At 53.9% G+C, this 21,220-nt stretch overlaps 1 protein-coding gene across 5 annotated transcripts in view; it reads right to left on the bottom strand.

Moving 5' to 3' along the window:
- Nucleotides 1-15,713: 15,713 nt before the first annotated feature.
- Nucleotides 15,714-21,220, bottom strand: part of CXXC5 (CXXC finger protein 5) — a 35,421-nt gene continuing 29,914 nt past the window's right edge. For all 5 annotated transcript variants that reach the window (XM_066344617.1, XM_066344614.1, XM_066344615.1 and 2 more), the window contains exons 2-3: nt 17,959-19,039; nt 15,714-16,517 (exon numbers count right to left, since the gene is read on the bottom strand). In XM_066344617.1, coding sequence (XP_066200714.1) covers nt 16,473-16,517; nt 17,959-18,879 — 966 coding nt within the window. In that variant the 5' untranslated portion in view covers nt 18,880-19,039 and the 3' untranslated portion in view covers nt 15,714-16,472. The remainder of the gene's footprint in view (nt 16,518-17,958; nt 19,040-21,220) is intronic.

Below are 21,220 nucleotides of genomic sequence, written 5' to 3'. Positions count from 1 at the left end.
GTTTCTCCTAGAGTTTGTTTCATTATCAGGATCTTAACTGCCTTTTACAGTCACCAGTTCTGACTGCCAAGAAGGACAGTCTTGCAATAGAAAAGACTGTGGCCAGGTGCCACAAAGGACTTTTCTAAGGAGAGTGTCCCACCATATAACTAGGGATGGGCATGGCTGTCAATGTTAGGAAGCAAGAGAGCACCCTGGCCAGCCCCCAGCTAAAGATGAACACCGCTGCAGGGGCCTATCCTAGAGCTAATGACTCTTGAGATAATGAGCTTACTAGGCTAGGAGGATGAGGGAAGCACTGTACTTTTGGCAGTCATGATCAGAGTTTGGAGCATAAACTTGGAAATCACACTCATAGAAATATGAATTTTGGGTTAGCTGAGTGACCTTGGGCTTGCCCTCTCTAGCCTTGGTTTTCTTATTTGTAAAATGGGGATAATATAAGGCCTAACTTCAAGATACAGCAAAGTTCAAATGAGATACTGCATCCAGTTGCTGGCACAACTCGGTCCAGTGACTCTTCCATAAAGGGGCAGCTCTTACTACTAATATTCTTCTAGCTCTGTCCAAGACTGACCACTTAGCCTGGAGCTCCCTGAAGCTCTTTCGGGATCTACCTCAGTTTCTCCATTTGTACTCCCAGCCCTCTCACTCCTAGAGGGGGTGACTTGATGATCTCACTAAGGGAGGACCCCTCCCATATCAGTCAATCCGTTGGGGGGAGCTAAGGCAGCAGGCAATGCCCAACCAATGTTTTCACCAGGCTGGGCAGGCAGCGCCAGGCAGGCGGGAGCTGGTCAGGTTTTTAATTGAACGAGATGCAAATGAAATGTAAATACCATGCAAATAAGCTCTTGCCAGGAGGCGCTGGGCTAGGAGTGGAGGGAGCAGGGAGGGGACTGCTAGGCAGGGGCCCTCCCCTATCCCCTTTTCTCTCTTTCCTGTGGCTGCCCACGCCCACCCCCTGGTGCTGCCCACCCAGCCAGTCCTTTAGGTACCAGAACAGCGGGCACTGCACCCCCCACAGCTCCCATCCAGATCCACTACCCTAACCCTGTGGCTCCAGGTGGTGGTAGTGATAGGGTGCTGAAGGACAAGTCAGAGATCCTGTAGGTGAGGCTAAACTGACACAAACACTCGTAGTCACACAGAAAGGCCCAATCAGAGACATAGAGGAGACATGTAGATATAAACATAGAGAAGCCCACATTCCCTCTCAAGCCCCTTGCAACACTGAGGCCCACACAGACAGGCCATCACACACAAATATACACAATCGCACATACAGTCACAGATACAACACCAGGAAACTTGACCTGGTAATAGGGGTACAGACGTGTACATGCACACAGAGTCTGCCCTGCCATGAGGACTGCAGGCTGAAGTCCCTGTGCTGGCCTTAGGTCAGGGCTGGGGGGCAGCAGGGACAGACACCCTGTGTGGTCAGAGCCTGGTGGTCTGAGGGAGACCAGATGAGCGGTAGGGGGTACAGGGATCCAGGGATCCTTCCCGGTGGCCTGGGCTGCTTGCCCACTGCCATCACTCCCATCCCAAGACACATCACCATTCCCAGGGCTCGATGCCACTAGAGAATGACAGGTGGGGGTCCATGCCTCAAGTCCTGGGGTACTGGGTTCTAGCCTGGGATCTGGGATTCCCCTATGGTTCCATAGAACCCCCACCCCCAGGCAGCCAGACATTTGAGGGAAGCTGGCTCAGGTGAGGGGGTCTAATCAGCGAGGTCAGGAATCCATGCCGCACTCTGTGAGGCGTAGGGAATGAAACACAGGGGAGTAGAGGAAGAAGGCTGAGCAGTCTGGACAAACCTCCATTCCACCCAGGTTCCACATCTGGGGGTGGTTCCAGCCTCCCCTCTGAGGTGACTCACACCCCACATTTAACTCTCATTAGTGCCTCTGAGCCCAGCTGGGAGGGACAACAGCCAACTTCCCCCAGCAGATGGGGAGCTCTGGGTGGGCCGCCCTCACAGCCTCAGTTTCCCCCCAGGGGCCTGGCCCAGCGACAGGGGCTGCGTGGGAGAGCAGTGGCTCTTAGTCCCCTCTCTGGGCTGTCCTACGCACCACGGAATGAGAGACTGGGTGTGGCCTCTTCCAGGAACCCCCACCCCGGTCCCCCACCGGATGCCACGCAGCCTCAGATAGTCCCCCACCCCAACCAGTGCCCAAGGGTCAGGAAGGAGGGGCGGGGGCAAATGGCGTTGGATCTGAGGCTGCCGAAGTTGCAGATGACCCGCCGCCAATTGGGCCGCTGCGCCCTCCAACCACACCCCCCCCCCCACCCCTCGGCCTTACACAGGGCGGGGGCGGAAGAATGAGGGCCAGAGAAGCAGGGACGTGGCCAAGGACCCATGGCCGGTCTGGCCTCCTTCCTTCTCCCACTCCTCGGGCCTACCGTGCTCTTACTTTAACTAAAACTGCCGTGTTCCTAGTTGCTCACGGTGCACAGGGCACTCTAGGCGCAGGCCCCCAGGAGGCCACGCCGCAGGCCCCCACTACGCCCCAGGAGGGGCCAGTTCCGCTGTCTCCACCACACTCCCTCCCTCCTTCCCCTCTCTGTGGGAAGGAGGCAGCTGGGACGGGGGTGGCCGCGGGAGCGTCTTGCCCGTGTGATCGTGCCGAGCAGGGAATTTGGGGCCATGTGGGAAAGACATTAGTGCCGGCCGCCCTGCCAGCCAGGAATGCGCCCCCCGCTCCGCAGCCGCCGCCTGCCTGGCTCAGAAACGATGACTCACGCGCTCCGTGTTCCCACCCCCTCATTGTGCACCCTCCATAGCCCACCACAGGCCTGGCCATCGGCTTTCCAGCCTCCCTGCCTTGCTCTAGCTGGGTCTGCTACCTGCATTGCCCAGCCTCCAGTCTCTCCCAGTCTCCTATAAATTTGAACTAGATCGCACCTCCTGGGGAGTCCTGAGAGACCCCTCCCTAGGCCTGTCTACTTTCTGGTCTCTTGCTCTGGTTAGAACACACCTTTGGGACCTAGCCCCACTGGCTGTCTCCCTCACTCTAGAATGACTCACTTCTGGGCCCCCTCACCCAGCAGAGGGCCTGGAGCACAGGGCAGATGCATTAAAAAGAATGGAGTCATTGTAACCTGCTCAGTTTGGGAAGCTGTGGGGGGGTACTGTTCCTTGGGCTCCTCCTCTGTGACCCTGGAATAATAAACAATGCCACCTACTTCATAGGATGGGTGACTTGGATTCCTTATTACCCTTGTGTAAGCCTTGCTTTCCTCCTATGATATACAGTGAGAATCACAGTACCTGTCCCATGTGCTAACAGGGGTCACTTATGCTGAAGCTTTTGTCTGTAAAATCCTCAGCACAGACAGGGCCTGCCACTGAGAGGGACTCAGTCTCAACAATGGTGGTGATGATATTACTAGTACATAATTACAACGGTGCCAGGCCTCAGGTGGGGTACTATCTAGACATCTTATATTATACCTACTTCAGTCCTATGAAGTAAGTTCTGTTATTATCCTTCTATAGATGAGAAAACATTGAGGCTTGGTGAGGGGAAGGCACTGACCTAGGGACCCACAAGTGGGAGACCCTCAGCCTACACCTGAGGGGAGACCCTCAAAGTTCTCTAGAGCCCATGCAGGAACATCTTCAACTGACTCTTCCAAAGACCAAACAGGACTCCAGCAGGCAATCTCTTGCAGCCACCACCTCCATCAGAACCCACTACCAGCCTCCCACTTCACCCAGCTCCACCTCTCGTAACTCTTAATAAGAGGTAATATCACCCAAGCAGCGGGCATAGCTTCATTTTTAATTATCTAATTTACATTTAATTTTCCCCACCAACGTGAAGTAGTTTATTAATGTTCTACCTAGGAGCATCCATTTATGGGCTGAAAATACGTTCACAAAACTAATGGGCAATGCTTCTCTTTTGGAGGCCCCTGGTTCAGAGTGGAGGACCCTAGCTGGGGCCTCAGGCCTTGAGACCCAGCAACCCACATAGTTCAGGACACTGGAATAATTAATAAACAAACGAGCCAAAACCCTTTCAGAGCATGCTTCTTCCCTGCCAGTCTCCATAAAGAATGATTATTGAATGCTTGCTTGGCCAGACGCTTTATGGGAACATCTCCTTTAATTCTTGCACCACTCCTTATAGACAGCTAATATAAAATACCTGTTCTGCAGATGGACAAACAGACAGAAAGACAAAATGTCTGCCCAGGGTCACACAATAACTGAAGGGAAGAGCTGGCATTGCAAACTTAGGGTGCATGATGCAAAGGCCACTCTATACACTGTAGGATTGGGAACCCGCTCAGAAAATCTATGCCCTGAACCTGCAGATAGCAGTTCTAAACTTTCAGACCTTGGATCAGTGAGGAAGTGTGTGTCCTGTGGTTCTCAGGATATCAGCCTAATTAGGTGACAGGACCTCAATTACTTGCGTCTCACAGCATTTGACCTCCTAGTGGTCCCTGAGATCTGGGTCTGGTTTTCCAGGTATTTTAGTGCCCAATGGCTATGACTTTCATGGTGGATTCCATGGGCCTCAAGAAGGTCCTGGAAATAGCAGGGGCACACATCTTTCCTTCCTTCATTGGTCCCCAGATAAAACTGGGCCTTCTCTAAAGCAGAGCCAATGAGAAAATATTCTGGCTTCCAGGAGGAAAGAGAGTAGAATACCCAAAATAAAGCCTGACCAGGTGATGGTGCAGTAGATAGTATTGGACTGAGACTCAGAGGACCCAAGTTCGAAACCCCAAGGACCCTGGCTTGAGCGCAGGCTCTCCAGCTTGAGTGTGGGGTCTCTGGCTTGAGAGTAGGATCATAGACATGACCCCATGGTTGCTGGCTTGAGCACAAAGGTCACTGGCTTGAGCCCAAGATTGCTGGCTTAAGCAAGGGGTCACTAGCTCTGCTGTAGCCCCTTAGTCAAGGCACATATGAGAAAGCATTCAATGAACAACTAGGATGCCGCAGCAAAGAATTGATGCTACTCATCTCTCTCTCTTCCTACCTGTCCCTCTCTCTGTCTGTCTCTTTCACACACACACAAAAGGACACAGGCCCAGGGCAAATGGGCAGTGTGGATACTCACCTTGACCTCAGTTTCTTGTGGGCAGTGTGGACTCTCAAGTCAGTCTTAGCCAGGACTGGACAGACAGGTCACCCTAGTCTTGGTTAGATCCAAGTGGGTGAGTGGTACACAGTGACCCCACACCTAAGCCAGGCTTTGGACAAATGGACAATGTGAACACCCACCGGAACTGCAATTACACCCAGAGGCAGATTAAGGTCGGTGAGGCCCCGTGAGCAGAAGAATAATTGGGCCCCTTAGAAAAAAAAGAGACAGGAAAAATAAAAATACATGTTAACCATATTTTTAAATAAATAAAAAATATTATGAACTATTAATGTTAAAATTACACATATGAAACCAAACTTGGTGTCATTAGAAGAAAGTGTAAAGTTGGGGTTTTACGGGGCCCTTTCAGAATTCAGGGCCCAGGGTGCGCGCCTGGTGCACTCGCCCTTAAATCCACCTCTGATTACGCTCTGGGTGGGAGGGTGGACCCTCATGTCCAGGCTCAGCCAGACCCCAGGTGGAGGCAGTGTGGATTGATTCCCAGTCCCTGTCATGCTCTCAGGGCCAGCGACTCCTTTGAGATTTGAGGGTGCTAACTGCTGCCCTGCTTGTGGGGGCACAGATTTATTTTTCAACAAATGCCTGGGAGTCCCAAAAACCCAAACTTGTCACTGCAGAGAAGAGAGGACTACCCTGGAACCCTGATTACCCCCTTAAGCCATCCTTACTTCTCCAGCCTCAGTGAACTTATCTTGCAAAGGGGGATTGGGACCCAGCGCATCCTTCAAGGTGTTGCCAGGAGTAGTTAAGTAAGATGGGGTGGCCAGGGCTTGATCCTCTGCTCCATTCCTGAGCCTTTCCTCTTCCTTGTAGCTAGCTCCCTCATTGCACAAGAAGAGAAACCAAGGCTCAGAGAGGACAAAGAACCACCCCAAGGTCACTCAAATTGAGGTGAGAGGTGGAAGTGGCACTCAGATCTGGCCTTCACACAGGGACAGGACTTCGGGAGACTCCATGGACCACAGCACTGTGTGGAATAAAGTGCACCTCAGTGCCTGGCCCAGGCTGTGTGTGTGTGTGTGTGTGTGTATGTGTGTGTGTCTGTGTTGCTGGTGGGGGGAGTGTGGTGGACAGGGTGTCAGGGGAGCTGCCGCTGCCACCTCCCTGGTATTTTTAGCCTTGAGAATGAGCTGAGCTCAGGGCTCTGAGCAACCATTGGCAGTGAGGGAAATGGGATTGTCCCCGCCACCTCTCCCTACCACGGCCAGCTTGGAGCTGATTTTGGGTGGGGGGCAGCCTAGAAAAGGCTGAAGACCTCAGGGACTGGGAGCAATCAGGTCCTGAGGCCCTATACCCTAGCCCACCCCTAGTCGGGTCATCTTCTGTAGGGTGTATCAACACCCAGCCAAGCTGGCAGGGACAAGCACCCACATTTCACCCCCTGCTACCCTTGGCTTCCCCTGCTAGAAGCTCCAGGCCAGCTCTGCCTGCACCAGGTCAGAGCTGTGAGGTTCCCATGACAACGGATGACAGCAGCAGAGGCTGCTGGCCACAGGGTCAGGGGTGAGGGGAGTGTGGGTGGTGAAGCAGGAGAAGGGAGGGGGCCCAGCACAAGGGTGGTAGAGAGGGCTGGAGTGAAGAACCCCTAAATTACAGCTTCCTCCTGAGCCCTGAATGCCCAGGGAAGGCCTGGAACTTTGGTTGATTGATGCTGGAAGGCACTCTATTACACTGATTGGGAAAGCTGGGACAGGAAGAGCTGGCTATGCCTTTGGTCATGTGATCATGAAACCAGCTAGCGTGTAGGACTTGGATGGATTTTTTTTTTTTTAGAAAGTGATCTTTATTTATTTATTTTTTAAAATTATTGTATTTTTTAGAGAGAGAGAGAGAGACATTGACCTGTTCTTGCATGTGCCCTGACCAGGGATCAAACCCACAACCTTTGCATGTCAGGACGATGCTCCAACCAACTGAGCCATTTGGCTAGGGTTAGATGGAAATTCTAGAACCTTGTTTCCCAGCCCAGGATTCTGCAGCCTCTAGGTTAGAGTCTTGGAGCATGGGGTAAGAGGTGGGGCCCAGATGTCCCCTTATCTCTATCTCTAGAAAATGAATGGGTCCACAAAACCTTCAACCAGCCTGACCTTTTTGTAACTTGGATTCCCCATCCTATAATAACTGGTCAAGGACCCAAAACTGATAAGTCACTTCTCGTCAAGCTAACCCTCCACTTTCTAACACAGAATATGTGTGGTACCTCTGGAAGGGGACATGGCAGGGATCATGGCCTCCTGCTGGCTCACCAACCCAGTTGGTTGGGAATTTGTCCCACATACCCAGGTTGACTGAAAACTTCACTCCAGACTTGAGTCCCTCCAAAAGCTGCTCCCGGTTCCAGAACCATCATTGGTTCCAACTGTTCACAAGACAAAATATATCACTTACCCTGAAGCTTGAGGTTGACTCCACAGTCCTCTGAGCTCCCTCCAGTATGGTCTCCTCACTGGAGCAGAAATACCAGTCTCCAGTCTCTTAGGTAAACAGTGTCATTCTCTGAGGCTTAGCTCTACTCACATCTTCAAGAAGCCTCCTTGGCTCTTCCCATCAACTAAGATCCCTTGTTAACCAAACAGTACAAGGCTTGAGAGTTCACAAGGACCTTTTACACAGACTTCCCATTCTACCCTTATGGTATCCCTGGAAAGTGATGTTACTTGCTGGTGAGTAAGTGAAGGCTCAGAGAGGGAAGTTTCTTGTAGAAAGTCACACAGCCAATGAGTATCAACCTGGTACTCAGCTGCAGGCCCCCTTTCTTCTTGGGTGTTTCTGTCTCTCGCTCTCTCTCTCTTGGCAGTCACCTGCTGTGGCACTACAGTTGGGATCCTCAAGCTCATACCCAACAGTTTATTACTCCAGCTCCTTGTACATAGAGGGCCAACCCATGTCCTCTACCTTTAATTCATCCATTTATTTAACATTATTGAGCACCTAACATGACAATCTTCTCCCCATTGGAGCTCACTCATCTTCTAGCTGGGAAGACTAGCAAGTGAACAGGAGAATTCATCCAGTATGATCCCAGCAGGGTTGTAATGGGGGCACCTGAGGCAGCGGGTACCCAGGAGAGGGTTTTCCAGCCAGACTTGCAGAGTCAAGGCTGACTCCAACCACAGTTCAGCCTCTCTTAGGTCCTGCCTCCCTGGGGAACTTGACTCCCACATATAACCTCAATCCCACTAGCTGCAACCTCTAGAAGACTTTATTAAGTAGGCGACTGGCTGAGAAAGGCCAACACACAGGTCCTTGATCCTAGTGCTTTACCAACCAGCAGCCTTGCTCTATATCTACACAGGGTCCCCTCCCTCCACAGTCTCCACAGACCCTCCAGGATGGTTAGAGGGGGCTGGTTGGACAGCAGGCCCATCAGGCCTAGGGCCAATAGATCCACTGCACTCGTCTTGGAGCCTCCCAACCTTCAGCTCTGCTTTGGTGAAGTGGCAGGCCAGTGGGACCAGTGGGACCAACAGGAGGTAGGTAGGCAGGCAAGAGTAAGAACTTCTACCTCCCAGAGCTCCTGAGACAACTTGGGGACAGTGGAGAGAAAAAGAGGCCACAGGACTGCTGCTTGATCCTCAGGGTCCCCGAGAGCCCAGGAACAGGAGACAAAATGAGAAAGTAACTTAGTCTCAAAATCCTACCAGTTGGACTGGGGAGATGGAGGTTGCAGGAAGCAGGGCAGGCTGCCGACATGCAATCCAGCACTCCTCTTGGGGGTGGGGGAATGGCAGCACTGGGCACCCTCGTGATGAGGCCCGCTGCAGGGTGATTAATCTTGTGAGGCCTACGCATCAGCCCCCCACTCCTCAGCTTCCCATGGTCAACCCCGCCCGTTCTGCCCTGGGAGTTAATCTCTGCTGGGGGACTTCACACAGCCGCTGTCACAGCTGCATTAATTCTAAAACAGAGGGAGGCAGGAAGGAGGAAACATAGGTGGGGGAGTGGGTAGCCTCCTTAGGAAGATTTTGTGGTCAGTAGCTGGTGAGGAGGGGTCCCAAAAGATGGGACCTGGGTCCCTTTCAAGGTCCAGTCCTGGATGAAGGGTGGTGGGGGGTTGTCCATATTACCTTCCTCAGGCCATCAGAGCCCTCTCACCTCCAGCCGCTAGGCCTCTCCGCCAGCTGAGCCCCAAATGCAGTTTGCAGTTTTGACAGCAGATGTCTCTGCTATTATGATTTATCAAAATGCTTAAGGTAAATAATGCACACATATTTATTTATATGAAAGGAGGTGGGAGGGACTATAAGGGGGCATGGAGTTTTGGGGCCTAAGACTCAGAGCACCCTTGCCTCTGCCTCTGTCCTCAGCCGTCCCCTTAGACCCAAGGCTTGACCCCAGCCTGGCCCTGGGGAAAGTGAGATGGGGTGACATCAAGCCTGCCCAGCCGCCTGCCCAAGCCTGGCAGGTCAGGGAGTGGGTGGACCTGTCTTGCTGGGCCCCTGCCAGGCCTGGGAGGCAGCCACCTGGGGGAAGCAGCTGAGCCAGCCTCGCACCTTGGCGGCGTTTCCATGGCTTCGCCGCGTCCTGGCTCCCAAAGGCTCTGTCGCCTTATCAACAGCCGCACTGCCCTTGCTCTCACTCTCTGCGCCACTCCCCCCAGACCCCAGCAGCTGCCTGTGGATCCCACTGAGGCAGAGCCAAAACTCAGCCACAGGCAGTACCCACTCCTGGGCAGGCCTGAGCCGAGTGAGGGGCTGGGGAAGAGGTGGGAAGACCCCAGGGAGGTGGAGGAGAGGAAACGTTCCTGGAGCCAGACCTCACCCACTTTGTGCCCCCCAAATACCCAAACCCTGTCATTTCAAGGGAGGGGGCAGCAATCGTGGGCTACCCTGTCACTCCCCACCTTCACTACATGTAGTCCTCTTTGTTTCCAAACCTTTCTAGGCTTGAGAATGTTTGGTTAACTAACGTTACTGGATTTTCTGATTTTAAAAGCAATATACGTTTACTGCAAATAAATAATAAAAAACAAAAAGTCAGAAAATGTAGAAAAGTGTCAGGAAGTTATGCTTGACCCTAATCCGCAGGATCACAGGCAACACGTGGGGTGGGGGTGGAGGTGGGGGTTCTTTCCAGCCAAAGCCTGAAGCCTAACCAGGCATTTAAAGGCCAGCTTCTGAAACCAGAGGAACCTGGCTGTGTGACCTTGTGTCTTTCTACTTCTACCTCTTTGAACCTCAACTTTCTCAACTGTAAAATGGGATAACTGATCCATGTCCTCCTCATGGGGTTGTGAGGACTAGTGAGCCAGTGTGTGCAATGGACAGGCCCAGTGCCTGGCACGCTGGCCCTACGCCAGAGAAGCAGAGTATGGACATTCTAGGTGATTGAGGAAAGCGGCTCTTTCTAGTAAGTTTTCCCTCACCAGTGGACAGCACTCCAATTAGGGTCAGAGACACACAAGAGAAAAATGTCCGGCCCTGGCCAGATAGCGCAGTTGGTTAGAGCATTGTCTTCATTTGCAAAAATCGCTGGTTCCAGTCAGGGCACATACATAAACATCAATGTTCCTGTCTCTGTCTCCCTCTCTCCCTTCTTCCTCTCTCTCTAAAATCAATCAATACTTTTTTCTTAAATGTGAAGAAAAAATGCCCAGAAAGAGGAGATAAGGTGTTTATTCAGCCCACAGAGGTTTTCTGGTGCCCATGCTGCGGACTGCCCGCCTGAAGCCAGGCAATGCCACCTGGAGTGGTCAGCATGGTGATGGGGGGACACTAGATCTGGCCTGCAGGGGTTAAGAAGGCTCCTGAGGAAGTAACACCTGAAGGGGAAGGAAGGCATCAGTCAGGAGAAAGCAACAGGAAACAGACCACAACTGACCAGGGGGTAGCCCGCCACCAAACCCCATAGACCAAATCCCCTGTCCCCCCAGCCCAGGAGCTGTGCACCCAGGCCTGGAACCCTCAGGGCTCAGCTCTCCTCCCCTGGGCCCGCCCCATCTTCACGCCCTGCTGCCTGGAATCTGAGGCAGCCCTTGTTCTCTGGCAGGAGGGGAATTTAATGCGCTGAGGGATGGCAGGTCGACAGGCGAAGAGATGAAAGTGTCCGCTCTGGCAGCTGGGTCGGCGGCCTCAGGGGACCCTTCTGCAACCCCTCCATCCTCCCTAGCCATCTCTGCTCAGTGGCAGGAAGAGCCTTCAAGGGGCCCTCGGGGGATTGTGGACCTCTGGGACAGGACTCCCTGCAGGGCTGTGTGACCTTGGGGGGGCAGCTGGGCCTCTCTGTGCCAATTACCTGCCTGCAGGGTGCCTGGGCCAAGGTCTGGATTATTAACGTGATGATGTCTGCCCATCTCTCCCCCACACTGCTGTCCTCCACCACTTTGGCTGTTGTCAGCAGTGCCTGTCGGCAAAGGGCTTCAGGTGGCAGTGGGGGCCGGGGCGTGCTGCACAATGACCTCCACCCATCCATCCATTTCTGGCACCTGGGAGGGAGTGGGAGCTGAGGCCGCAGTCACGCTAAAGCAGCCTTGGCTACAGCAGAGTCGTGCGGCCATTACCATCTCCTTCTTTGTGACAGCAAAGCTAGGTTTAGCCTGGGAATAAAGGCTGGGGTTCCAAGCCAGAATCTAACCCCTGGGCCACCAAACCCGTGTCCCCGTTGAAGATGCTGTGAGTCTTGGCATTGTGAGGTGACCTTGTTCTGCAAAGCACCCTGCCAAGTGCCCCACCCCACAACCTCTGGTTATGCTGCCCATCTTTCTCGGGAACACAGGCAAGGGCATTTGGCCAAGGTCATCCAGCAAGATCATGGGTGTACACACACACACACACACACACACACACACACACACACACACACACACACACACACACACACGAGACTCTGACACATGGCGACCAAGAAGTGAAGAGGAACAATGTGTCCAAAATCCCAGACCGCCTTTCCCTGTCATTGAGGAAGCGGATCCTTCCAAAGCAGCCTGGTTCAAGGTCTGGCAGCCAAGAGCCAAATTCTAATCGGGACCCTGCTACCATCTACCTGTGACTTGGGCATGTCACATACTCTCTCTGGGCTTCAGTTTCTCATCTGTAAAACAGGTAATAATCCTTATCCTTATGACTTTCTGGAGACAAAGAAGCAAACTTTCTCAATAAACTAGACTAAAGACAGCCTCCAACTAACCTTCGGCCAAGGCAAAGTACCCATACAGAGAGCTTAGCTCCTGGCCCATATCACCCAGTACACTACAGAAGATGTCCTTCTTCCTTCTTCCTGCACAACATGATTGATCAGAACAAACTCTTAGGAGAGGGTCAAAGGGCCAGTCTGGAGTGTTGAGTCAGGCTCAGGGCATGAGACAGAGGCCCCAGTCCAGGAAGGGGGATAAGGGCCGCAAGGACTGGGTCAGGCCAAGCCCTGCTGCCGTGAGGAGGGGGATGCCTGGCAGGCACTGGGCAGGCTAGAGTGGGGGAGGCCTTTGGCGGCCACAGAGAACAAAGAGGCTGGGGTTGCCAGGATATTCTGTGGAGCTGAAGCCTTCTGGTGGGGCTGGGAGAGGGTCCCTGGTGGCCGTGGGAACTGTGCCTATTGCCCCCACGCCAGCTCTCCCACCAGACTGGGCCTCAGAGCCAGGCTGGGGTAATAGGGGCTGCCAGGGCCCTCACTCTGTCCCCACAGTTGCATGGCTGTCAGGGAAGAGAGCCAGGAAATGCTGTAGACAAAGACACAAGGCACATAGTGTCAGCATCACGGACGGTCACAGGTGCACAATGACCCACAATGTCATGAGCACACATCCAGGGTTGTATGGGCAGTATCACAGGGTCATAGGCCAGCATTACAAAATCACATAGATCCCTGATGTCTCAGGGCCACACCCATGATGGTCTCCCAGACACAGTCACAAACCATATAGAATCATCCAGAGTCTGCCATAAGGTCATGCACGACATACATTATCAACGCTGCAAATCCTGTCACAGAGAATCACACAATGTCACCCATTCAGTCGTACAACCTGGTATCATAGTAGGTGTTATAGAATTGTACAATGTCACAGGATTACACATTCAATTATCACAGAATATCCCAAAGTGTGACTGTTGACATCACATACAAAGCCATAGCCCCATGAGGTCTCATATCATAGTGTACCACACACTGTCACAGACCCATTTTCATGTCACACTCAGTGTCACATAGAGCCATATTGCTGCACAAGGCCTCACATTGTTGTCAGGGCCTTGAAGCATCTCTCTCTCTCTCTCTCTCTCAAACGTACACACACACGTACACACACGTGCATGCAGCTGCATGGAAGCTGGGTTTGTCTCCAGCCCCATGTGCACCTCCCACCTCTCACACTCACCACTCCCAGCCACCCAGGTTAAGGCTCTTGGGTCTCCCAAATGTAGCAGAGTGGAGCTGAGGGCACCTTCTGGGGAGGGGAATTGGGCATACTTCTCCACAGGGGATCCCACCTCTAAGTACTTCTCTGTCAGACAGGAGAGCAGCAGGGGTGAGCCTGCAACGGAAAGACACAGAAGCGCAAGATAGAGATGTGGAGACAGGAGAGGCAAGGTGACTCAGAGACACAGAAGAGTCAGAGCCTACAGAGCCCATCAGGAGAGGGCCCCGGAGAGGAGCACAGACAGGGCTGGAGCTTGCTGGGGAGGGGGTGGCAGGTGGGGTGGCTAGGTTCTAAGGGAAGCCATACACCTTGGGCAGAAGGTGGGGACATCTTGGTGAGATTTAGGTGAATAGCTTTAAATTAGCAACACCAGCTGCCATTGACCAACTTAGGATGAGCCAGGCCCTTCCCTCGAGTGATCTCATTTCATCCTCAGGCAACTTTATGGGAGAGAGACTATTATTGTCCCCGTTTCCCAGATGAGGTAACTGAGGTCTCATCATGTGTTCAGCCTCACAGTTCTCCCCACCTCCGCTTGGGTGGTGGTGGGGGCAGGAGCTATGGTTGGGCTGTAAGTTGGCACACTACAAGGTACAGACTGGCTGAGTCATGGCATACCACCCCCCTTGGGGCTGGCACTGGAGCTATCCACCCCACACCTGAGGGCTGGCCGAGGCCATCTGCGCCTGTGTGCTGCCAGCAGCCAAGTGGGGGCAGGCAGGGGCTGCCTGCCCAGGTGCCCCCTATTGGCCACTCTTCCCACCCCCACATCCCCACAAAGGATCCTCTCCACCCCTAGAGGTTCTGAGGTACTGGTTTGCCTTGTGCAGGGGGTGAGGGTGCCCCAGGCTGCAACACCTCCCCCTGCTCCCTGCTGGACGCCCCCCTTTGGCAGCGCCGCCTGGAGAGATCACAGGCAGCCACATGAAAGGGAATTTTTCTCAGGCAGAGATGGAGTTGAAAGCTGCCTCCCATCGCTCCTGCCTGCCCCCGCTGTGCCAGGCCAGGCTGCTGAGCTCCTGGTGCTGGAAAGAGCTTGTGACACACAGGAAGGGGTTGAGGGTCAAAACCCCCCACCCAACATGGCTGCTTTTTCTTTTCCCAGAAACAATGACAGAGATGTCCTATCTCCCCCTACTTCTCTGCCCATTCACGTTTAGATGTTACCCCTTCCATCATCCTGAAAAGCCTCACCCACCTGAAGCCAGGCCCAACATCTTCAGGAAGTCCTTCCTCAAGTCAAGCCTGTCTCAGCCAGGCTCAAAGCAGCTGCACTGGAAGAATGCCTGCCTGTCAAGTGGATGACAGGCCTTACCTGCAGCCTAACCTATGATGTGCAGGGTTGGAGGGGGGGTGCAACAGCCACCCCTTCCTGTTTGGGCTGCCCTGCCTTAGACCATGTGGCTCTGTGGGCGATTTCCCCAGTCATCTGGTCTCTGAGGTCCCAGACAACTTTGTGCCAACAAACTTTCTGGGGGTGGGGATAGTCATAAGAGATGAAGCCAAAGACACACTAGGCCCTGGTCCAATAGCCCTCAGGCCTAAAGAGGGGTATGTGGGAGTCTGTGTGTGCTAGGTACAGCCAGGTCCCTGTGAACCTGGGCTAAAACTGCTCCCTGGGGACTCTCATCAGTGGTTGGGGACCACTAGATCTCCGCAAGTAAGAGATAAGAACCTGAACAGGCCATTCGTCAGGTGCTGTGGACTTGAGGTGAACAGAGAAGGCAGCCCCAAGACATCCAGGTTCTGAGGTGGGGGGTGTACAGTCAAGCAGCTGAGGTGCTGCAATACCTAGCCACTGACAGATTAAGGGCATTTTCATCATGTTATTCAGGCTAGCGGCTCCTGCTTGCCTCCCTTGTGGATCCAGAGGGCCTCACCTCCCAAGAGATGCCCACTCTAAATGTCCCTGGGTGATTCTTCTTCCTTCCCAAGGTGGTCCCAGACAACCCCGGCCCAGCAACAGCCCCGAAAACCGAGAGCAGGAAGCCAGTGGTTCTGTGACACAAACATGCATTCGTTTTATTCACAAAACAGCCTGGTTTCCTAAAACAATACAAACAGCATGTTCATCAGCAGGAAGCTGGCCATGGGCAAGGGGGCCCAGGCCAAAGGAGACCCCCTGGGCACCCACCCCCACTGGCAGGGGACCACGCAAAGAAGCTCTTTCTTCTGTCACCATCCGCCAGGCCAGGAAAAAAATGACTTGTTTTTTCTAAGGGAAGTAGCCAGGATCAGAACCATCTAGACATGGACTCCCCAGATCTTGATAGATAAACAAATAGAACTTTCATTTCTGCAACATTGTTGTTGGGGTGGAGGATCCTATTGTGGCGACTGTGGGTGTAGCACGCCTGGCCTGGGCCTGGGGGTGGGGGGCTCTGCTCCCTCCCCCTCTGTGAGCTCCTCAAGGCAGCTCTGCCAATGTGGTTGGATACAGAGGGGCTTCAACACGGCGCCATCAACATTCTCTTTATAAACGTGAGTGGGTTCTCCAGGCAAACTATGCACTATTTCATGGTCAGAAAGAATCAAAGGAAGTTTAAATGAGGGTGGAGTTAAACTGTGCTAAATTACAGTAGTGCTTATTAGTAACTAGATTTCAAAAGGTTACAGAAAATTTACATTCTCTACACAAAACTGCATCTCCTGCACAGACAACATTGACATCGACACAGGAAGGAAACTGATTGTCCATTCTTTGCCCAGGAAGTCTCAGTACTTTATAGATTCGTCTTTACCTCTTTTTTTGTTGTTCTTCCGAAAAAGCAGTTAAATTTTTTCTTTTTCTTTTTATACTAAGGATGTGGAGATGTTAAAACGACAACAAAAAATATGTATATAAAAACAGGAATGAAATCTGTGAGAGAATATTTTTGGTTCTAAAGATGGGTGCATCCGTTTGTCTTCGCCCGAATCCCTTGCCGGAGACCACACGAGCAGTGACATTGCACGGAGAGGGCAGCTTTGGGTTCCCGCCGCCGTCACTGAAACCACCGGAAGGCGGCTCCTGTCGGAAGCATCACCTTCTGGCGGGGGCGAGAGACAAAAACAAGGAGAGAGTTCAGTCAGGGTCCGGCTGGGCCTGGTGCAAAGACGTTCCCCGTGGACGGCCTCATGGTGGAGGGATGGGCATGGAGTAAAGGCAGCCACTCTTTGGAGTTCCTGCCATCCTGGCCAGGCCAGAGAAGGAGCCTTGACCCACCGGGTCGCTGAAGGGCCTGGAGCACCCTGAGGCCTCCTGAGTCACTGTGCCCAGGAACCCTCCTTCCAGACAGAAACACCCCTTCCCCTGGTCCAAAGGCCACAAATGCCAGGCGGCTGTGGTGCATCTGGGAGCTGTGTGCACGTTTCTGTTGAATGAGCGTGTAACCATGTGCCCTGGACACATATATGGACGTACGCCGTGAGTTCTGCTACAGTGTGCAGCATGTCTGGAGCAGTAGTGGGGAGGAAGGATACTTGCTGTGTTTATTAAGAGGCGCACTGGGCAGGGGTGTGTGTGTGTGTGTGTGTGTGTGTGTGTGTCCACGCTAGACAAGAGTGGGTGCCGTTGTGTGCGTATAGTTGTGTTCTCTGGGCAGGAGAGCAGATATATGAGGCTTGGGGCTCAGGGGGTGAGTAGCCACAGCTACGATTCCATTATTGTTTTCCAACAATTGTGAACATTTGCATCAAGCCCACTCATAGAGGGGTGGGGAAGGGGCAGGGACAGCAGGCTGAAAAGATGCTTTTGTACCCAGGCCTGGCCCCACAGCTAGGCTGCCACAGCTTGGGGCACAGGGACAGGCCCAGCCATGAGGTACAGAAAAAGCAACTGGCCTTCTTTAATCCAGTCACATGGAAGACAGGCCTTGCCCACACCCTGGGCTCACCCTAACTACAGACCCACAGAATCCCTGGCCATTTGCTGTGCAACCAGACTGATCTTGGGGCCCCAAGGCACCCTAATCTGTCAGCAAGGTGCCTGGCCCAGGGTTTTTCCAGGCCCCAGGGCAGGGTTGTCAGCACTAGGGTGGCCTTGAGGGGAGGGCTGGGCTCTGAAGAGACAAGTGAAAGGTTAACTCTCAAAGCCACAGGGTCATGGGGCAGAACCCCATCAAATGGGACAAGGGAGAGTCCCAAAATCTTAGGTCACAGATGGGATGCAAACTTAGGGTGTGTACAGGAATTTCAATACCTGACCCAGAGCTCCAGGAAGGTGTTCAAAATACTGGGGGTGGTGGGGGTTGGGGGTGGAGGAGACTGTCTGGGAATGCTAGGTCCCTGCCTGGAGTTTTGTTTGCGATGTGGCTCTGATTTGGGGGGCAGTGAATTGGTGTCTCAAAGACTGGCTTAGAACCCCAGAGCCCAGGGGTTGGCTGGGAATCCCCTAGACCCTTACCCAGACAGGAAAGATGGGGTTGGGAGTGGGTTTGGACTGCCAGACAGACGCAAGAACCCACACACCTCCCTCTAAGGCGCCGTTACCTCCAGAGCAGCGGAAGGCTTCTTTTTGAGTTCCTCACATTTTCTGAATTTGCAAATCTGATGGCCAGTCTTTCGGTTCCTACAACTGCTGCACTGCTCGCAGTTGATGCGCCGCCGGCAAGGCGGGCACATGCCACAGCGTTTCCGCTTCTTTTTTCCCGAGCTGATGGCAGAGGCCAGCTCGCCCTGCATGGGGTACTCGGCCAGGCCCGCCATGTGCAGCGCGCTCTCGGCCAGGAACACACCCGCGGGGGTCATGATGAAGAGGCCCGGATTGATGGGGAAGGCGCCCAGGTAGGGGAAGTCGGACTGGCCATTGAGGGCTTCGGCGCCCGCCACGGCCTCCATGTCAGGCAGGCCCGCGCCCGCCTCGCTCATCAGCGGTAGGTGCTCCTGCACCACGCGCTTCAGCATCTCCGTGGACTGTGCGAACTGCTGCAGCGTCAGCTGTCCTTCGGCTGCCAGCTCCGTGGCCCGCTCAGCCTTGCTCAGCAGGCTGGCCACAGCACCACTTTTGTGCTTTGAGGTAGGGTTGCTTTTGTCCACAGCCATGGCTGCCGCCAGGTCGTGCCCATTGGCCAACAGGGAGGCAGCGGCTGCAGCTGTAGCAGCCTTTTCGGCAGATTCCCCGCCCATCATGCTGCCTCCACCACCTCCCCCGCTGCCCCCAAAGGAAGAGTAGTGGGAGAGAGGGCGTGAGCGGCGCAGGCTCTTGTTGAGGGGTTCACTGATGATGCCGCTTTTGTTCCGACGTTCAGGGGGCGGCGCGTCATCCACCACCGAGGCTGGAGCAGCAGCGGCCACCGCTGCACTCTTGTCGGCTCCTCCTGCCTTTGGGCCACTGCCACTGCTGCCATTGGAGTTGCTACTGCTACTGCTACTGCCGCCGGTGTCCTGGGAGCCACTGCTGAGGCTCGACATGGTGGGGCCGAGGCCCAGACCCCGCTGTTGGGGGAGCCTGCCAACTATGGGGGGTCCTCAGACAAGTGCCGGGCGCTGCTGCCCACAACAGAGATGCCTAGTGGGCCTCGATGCTCAGGGCAGGCACATGGTCAGGTGTCTATGTGAAAGTATCTTCACTCTGTCAAGACAAGAGGATACAGGGTCAGGGCAGTGGTAAATAACCTCTTTCTCCTCCTCCTCCTCCTTGTCCACCATCACCACCACTACCACCAATATATCACCATTATAACAACCACAAGCCTGACTAGGTATTTAGTAAGTGCCAGCCCCCTACACCCCATTAAAAAATTTTTACTTGTACTCTCTCAGTTAAGACTCATATGAACCCTACAAAGTAGTAGCTAGTCATACTCTATTTTAAAGAGGAAGACAAGGTTTAGGAGAACTGACTAGCCCACGGGTACACCAAGGGGCTCAGCCTGCTCTCCACAGCCAGACTGCCTTGCTGGGGTCTAGGCAACCTAACGGAGGCAAGCAGTCCTCCTTGGGCAGAGAACAGGGGAGCTGGAGATGTTTATTAATCTTAGGAGGGGGGTTAGAGAGTCACCTTCTGTTACCTAATCTTGCTTCCCCAATCCAGCTATAGAGAAGAGAAGTCGGAAGAGCCTCTGAAGGGTAGACCAACAGAAGGTATAGACCAACAAGTGTGAGAGGCTGCCCTTGGATCCCCATTGGATAGTCCTATCACACATCAATTATCTCAAGGCTCTGGCAAGTCCTGCATGTAAAGGAAACAGTTTGCTTTTGTTTTAAGAGTTTTGCCAAATAGAGTTCAGAAACCTTATTTCAAGGAGCATGTATTCTCCTGCTACAGGGCAGGCAGGATATTGTGCCAGAGGACAAGCCTTCACCTGCAAGAATGGGGGACACGCTTGCGCACACATTGACACGTTTCCTTTTCACTCTCCAACCTCAGACCTCACTGTTGTCTCTCTACTCAGGCCTCACTGCTGTGCTTCATTCAGTCTGGCTCTCAGATGGACCTGGGCTGTAGGCAGGAGGGACCTCTAGCTGGTGCAAGTTGGAACTGAGAGTAGGTGTGACCCTTCCTAGGACACAGCCTGTTCTGCTCAGGCCCCAAGTCTAAGGCACATGAGCAGCCAGTGTCCTTGGCCAGGAGCTCTGGGAGGAACTGTTCCAGATGGAGTGGAGTGGCAGTTTCCTCATCAGCCCTGGCTCTCGAGCATTCCTTCCCTGTCTGCTTGCCTTGGCCCAGCAACCCCCTGGAGAGAGGCGGGAAGACAGGGCCCAGCCAGAGCAGCTGGCGGCTCAAGGGGGAGGCACACATCTGGCCAGGCCTGCCCCGCCCTGGGCTTGGGGGCCGCACACACTGCATCTTTGTCCCCAGGCAACCCCACCATCCCCCAGTCATAGGACTCAGCCTGTCCTAGGAGGTCATCTAGCCCAACCCTCTGCATTTACAGAGGGAGAAATTGAGGCCCCAAGCAGGCAGGGCCCCTGTTCCAAGTCTGCTAAGGAGTGGTAAGAAGGAGGAACAAGTGTAGGAAAGGGAAACATTCTAGCTCCAACATGAGGCAAATGGCAGGACCAGCAGAAAGCCAGACCTTCCTTTCCTTGCCGTGCCCCAGTGGGCACCAGCCCACCTAGGCTCCTTCCTAGTGAAAGTGGATGAACGGTGAGGAAGAGCTGTACGAGCTGGCAATTCCACCAGGACAAACCCAGGAGGGCTCGTCCAGGCTGGGCTTCAGATGTCACAGACGTCAGAGCTGTAGTAAGAGGAAGAGGTTCATGTATCCCCAAGGATAGCTGTGCTCCACCCTACCTCCTAAGAGCCAAGCCCAGGCTAGCTCTCCGGCCTCTTTCCTCTGAGATCAGTATCCCTCCAGGCAGCACTGACCCTGGCTAGGTGTTGAGGACTAGGGTCAGTGATATCAGGCCCAGAGACCATCACCCCAAGTCAACTCACCTAGCCCCCCTACCGATCTGAGCTCAACTGTTCAGCCCTGGACTACATTCCCAGCAGCCCTAGACAGGAGAAGGCAGGCGCCCACGGGCTGGAGAGCTGGTGAGGGGAGCAGTTTGCGCCCTAGCCCCTGTGCGCGTCTCCCGCCTCTGCGGCCTGCTGGCTGGTGGCAGAAATCGATAGCGGCATTAACTCGGCTCTTGCTCTACTCCCCCCTCCCAGCTCCAGGATCTGCCGCTGCGTGCGGGGCTGGCAGGTCAATTAGAAGTCAGCTCCCTCCGACACAGCCCGGCCTGCGTCCAGGGCTGGTGCTCTGGCTGAACCTCCCCTGCTTTTGTCTCTATCCTGTGTCTCTTGTGGTGGAGACCAAACCTC

Source organism: Saccopteryx leptura, chromosome 6 (genome assembly GCF_036850995.1).
Source record: "Saccopteryx leptura isolate mSacLep1 chromosome 6, mSacLep1_pri_phased_curated, whole genome shotgun sequence".
Classification (NCBI taxonomy): domain Eukaryota; kingdom Metazoa; phylum Chordata; class Mammalia; order Chiroptera; family Emballonuridae; genus Saccopteryx; species Saccopteryx leptura.
Note: the sequence above shows the minus strand (reverse complement) of the source record. Positions and strands in the feature narration are given on the sequence as shown.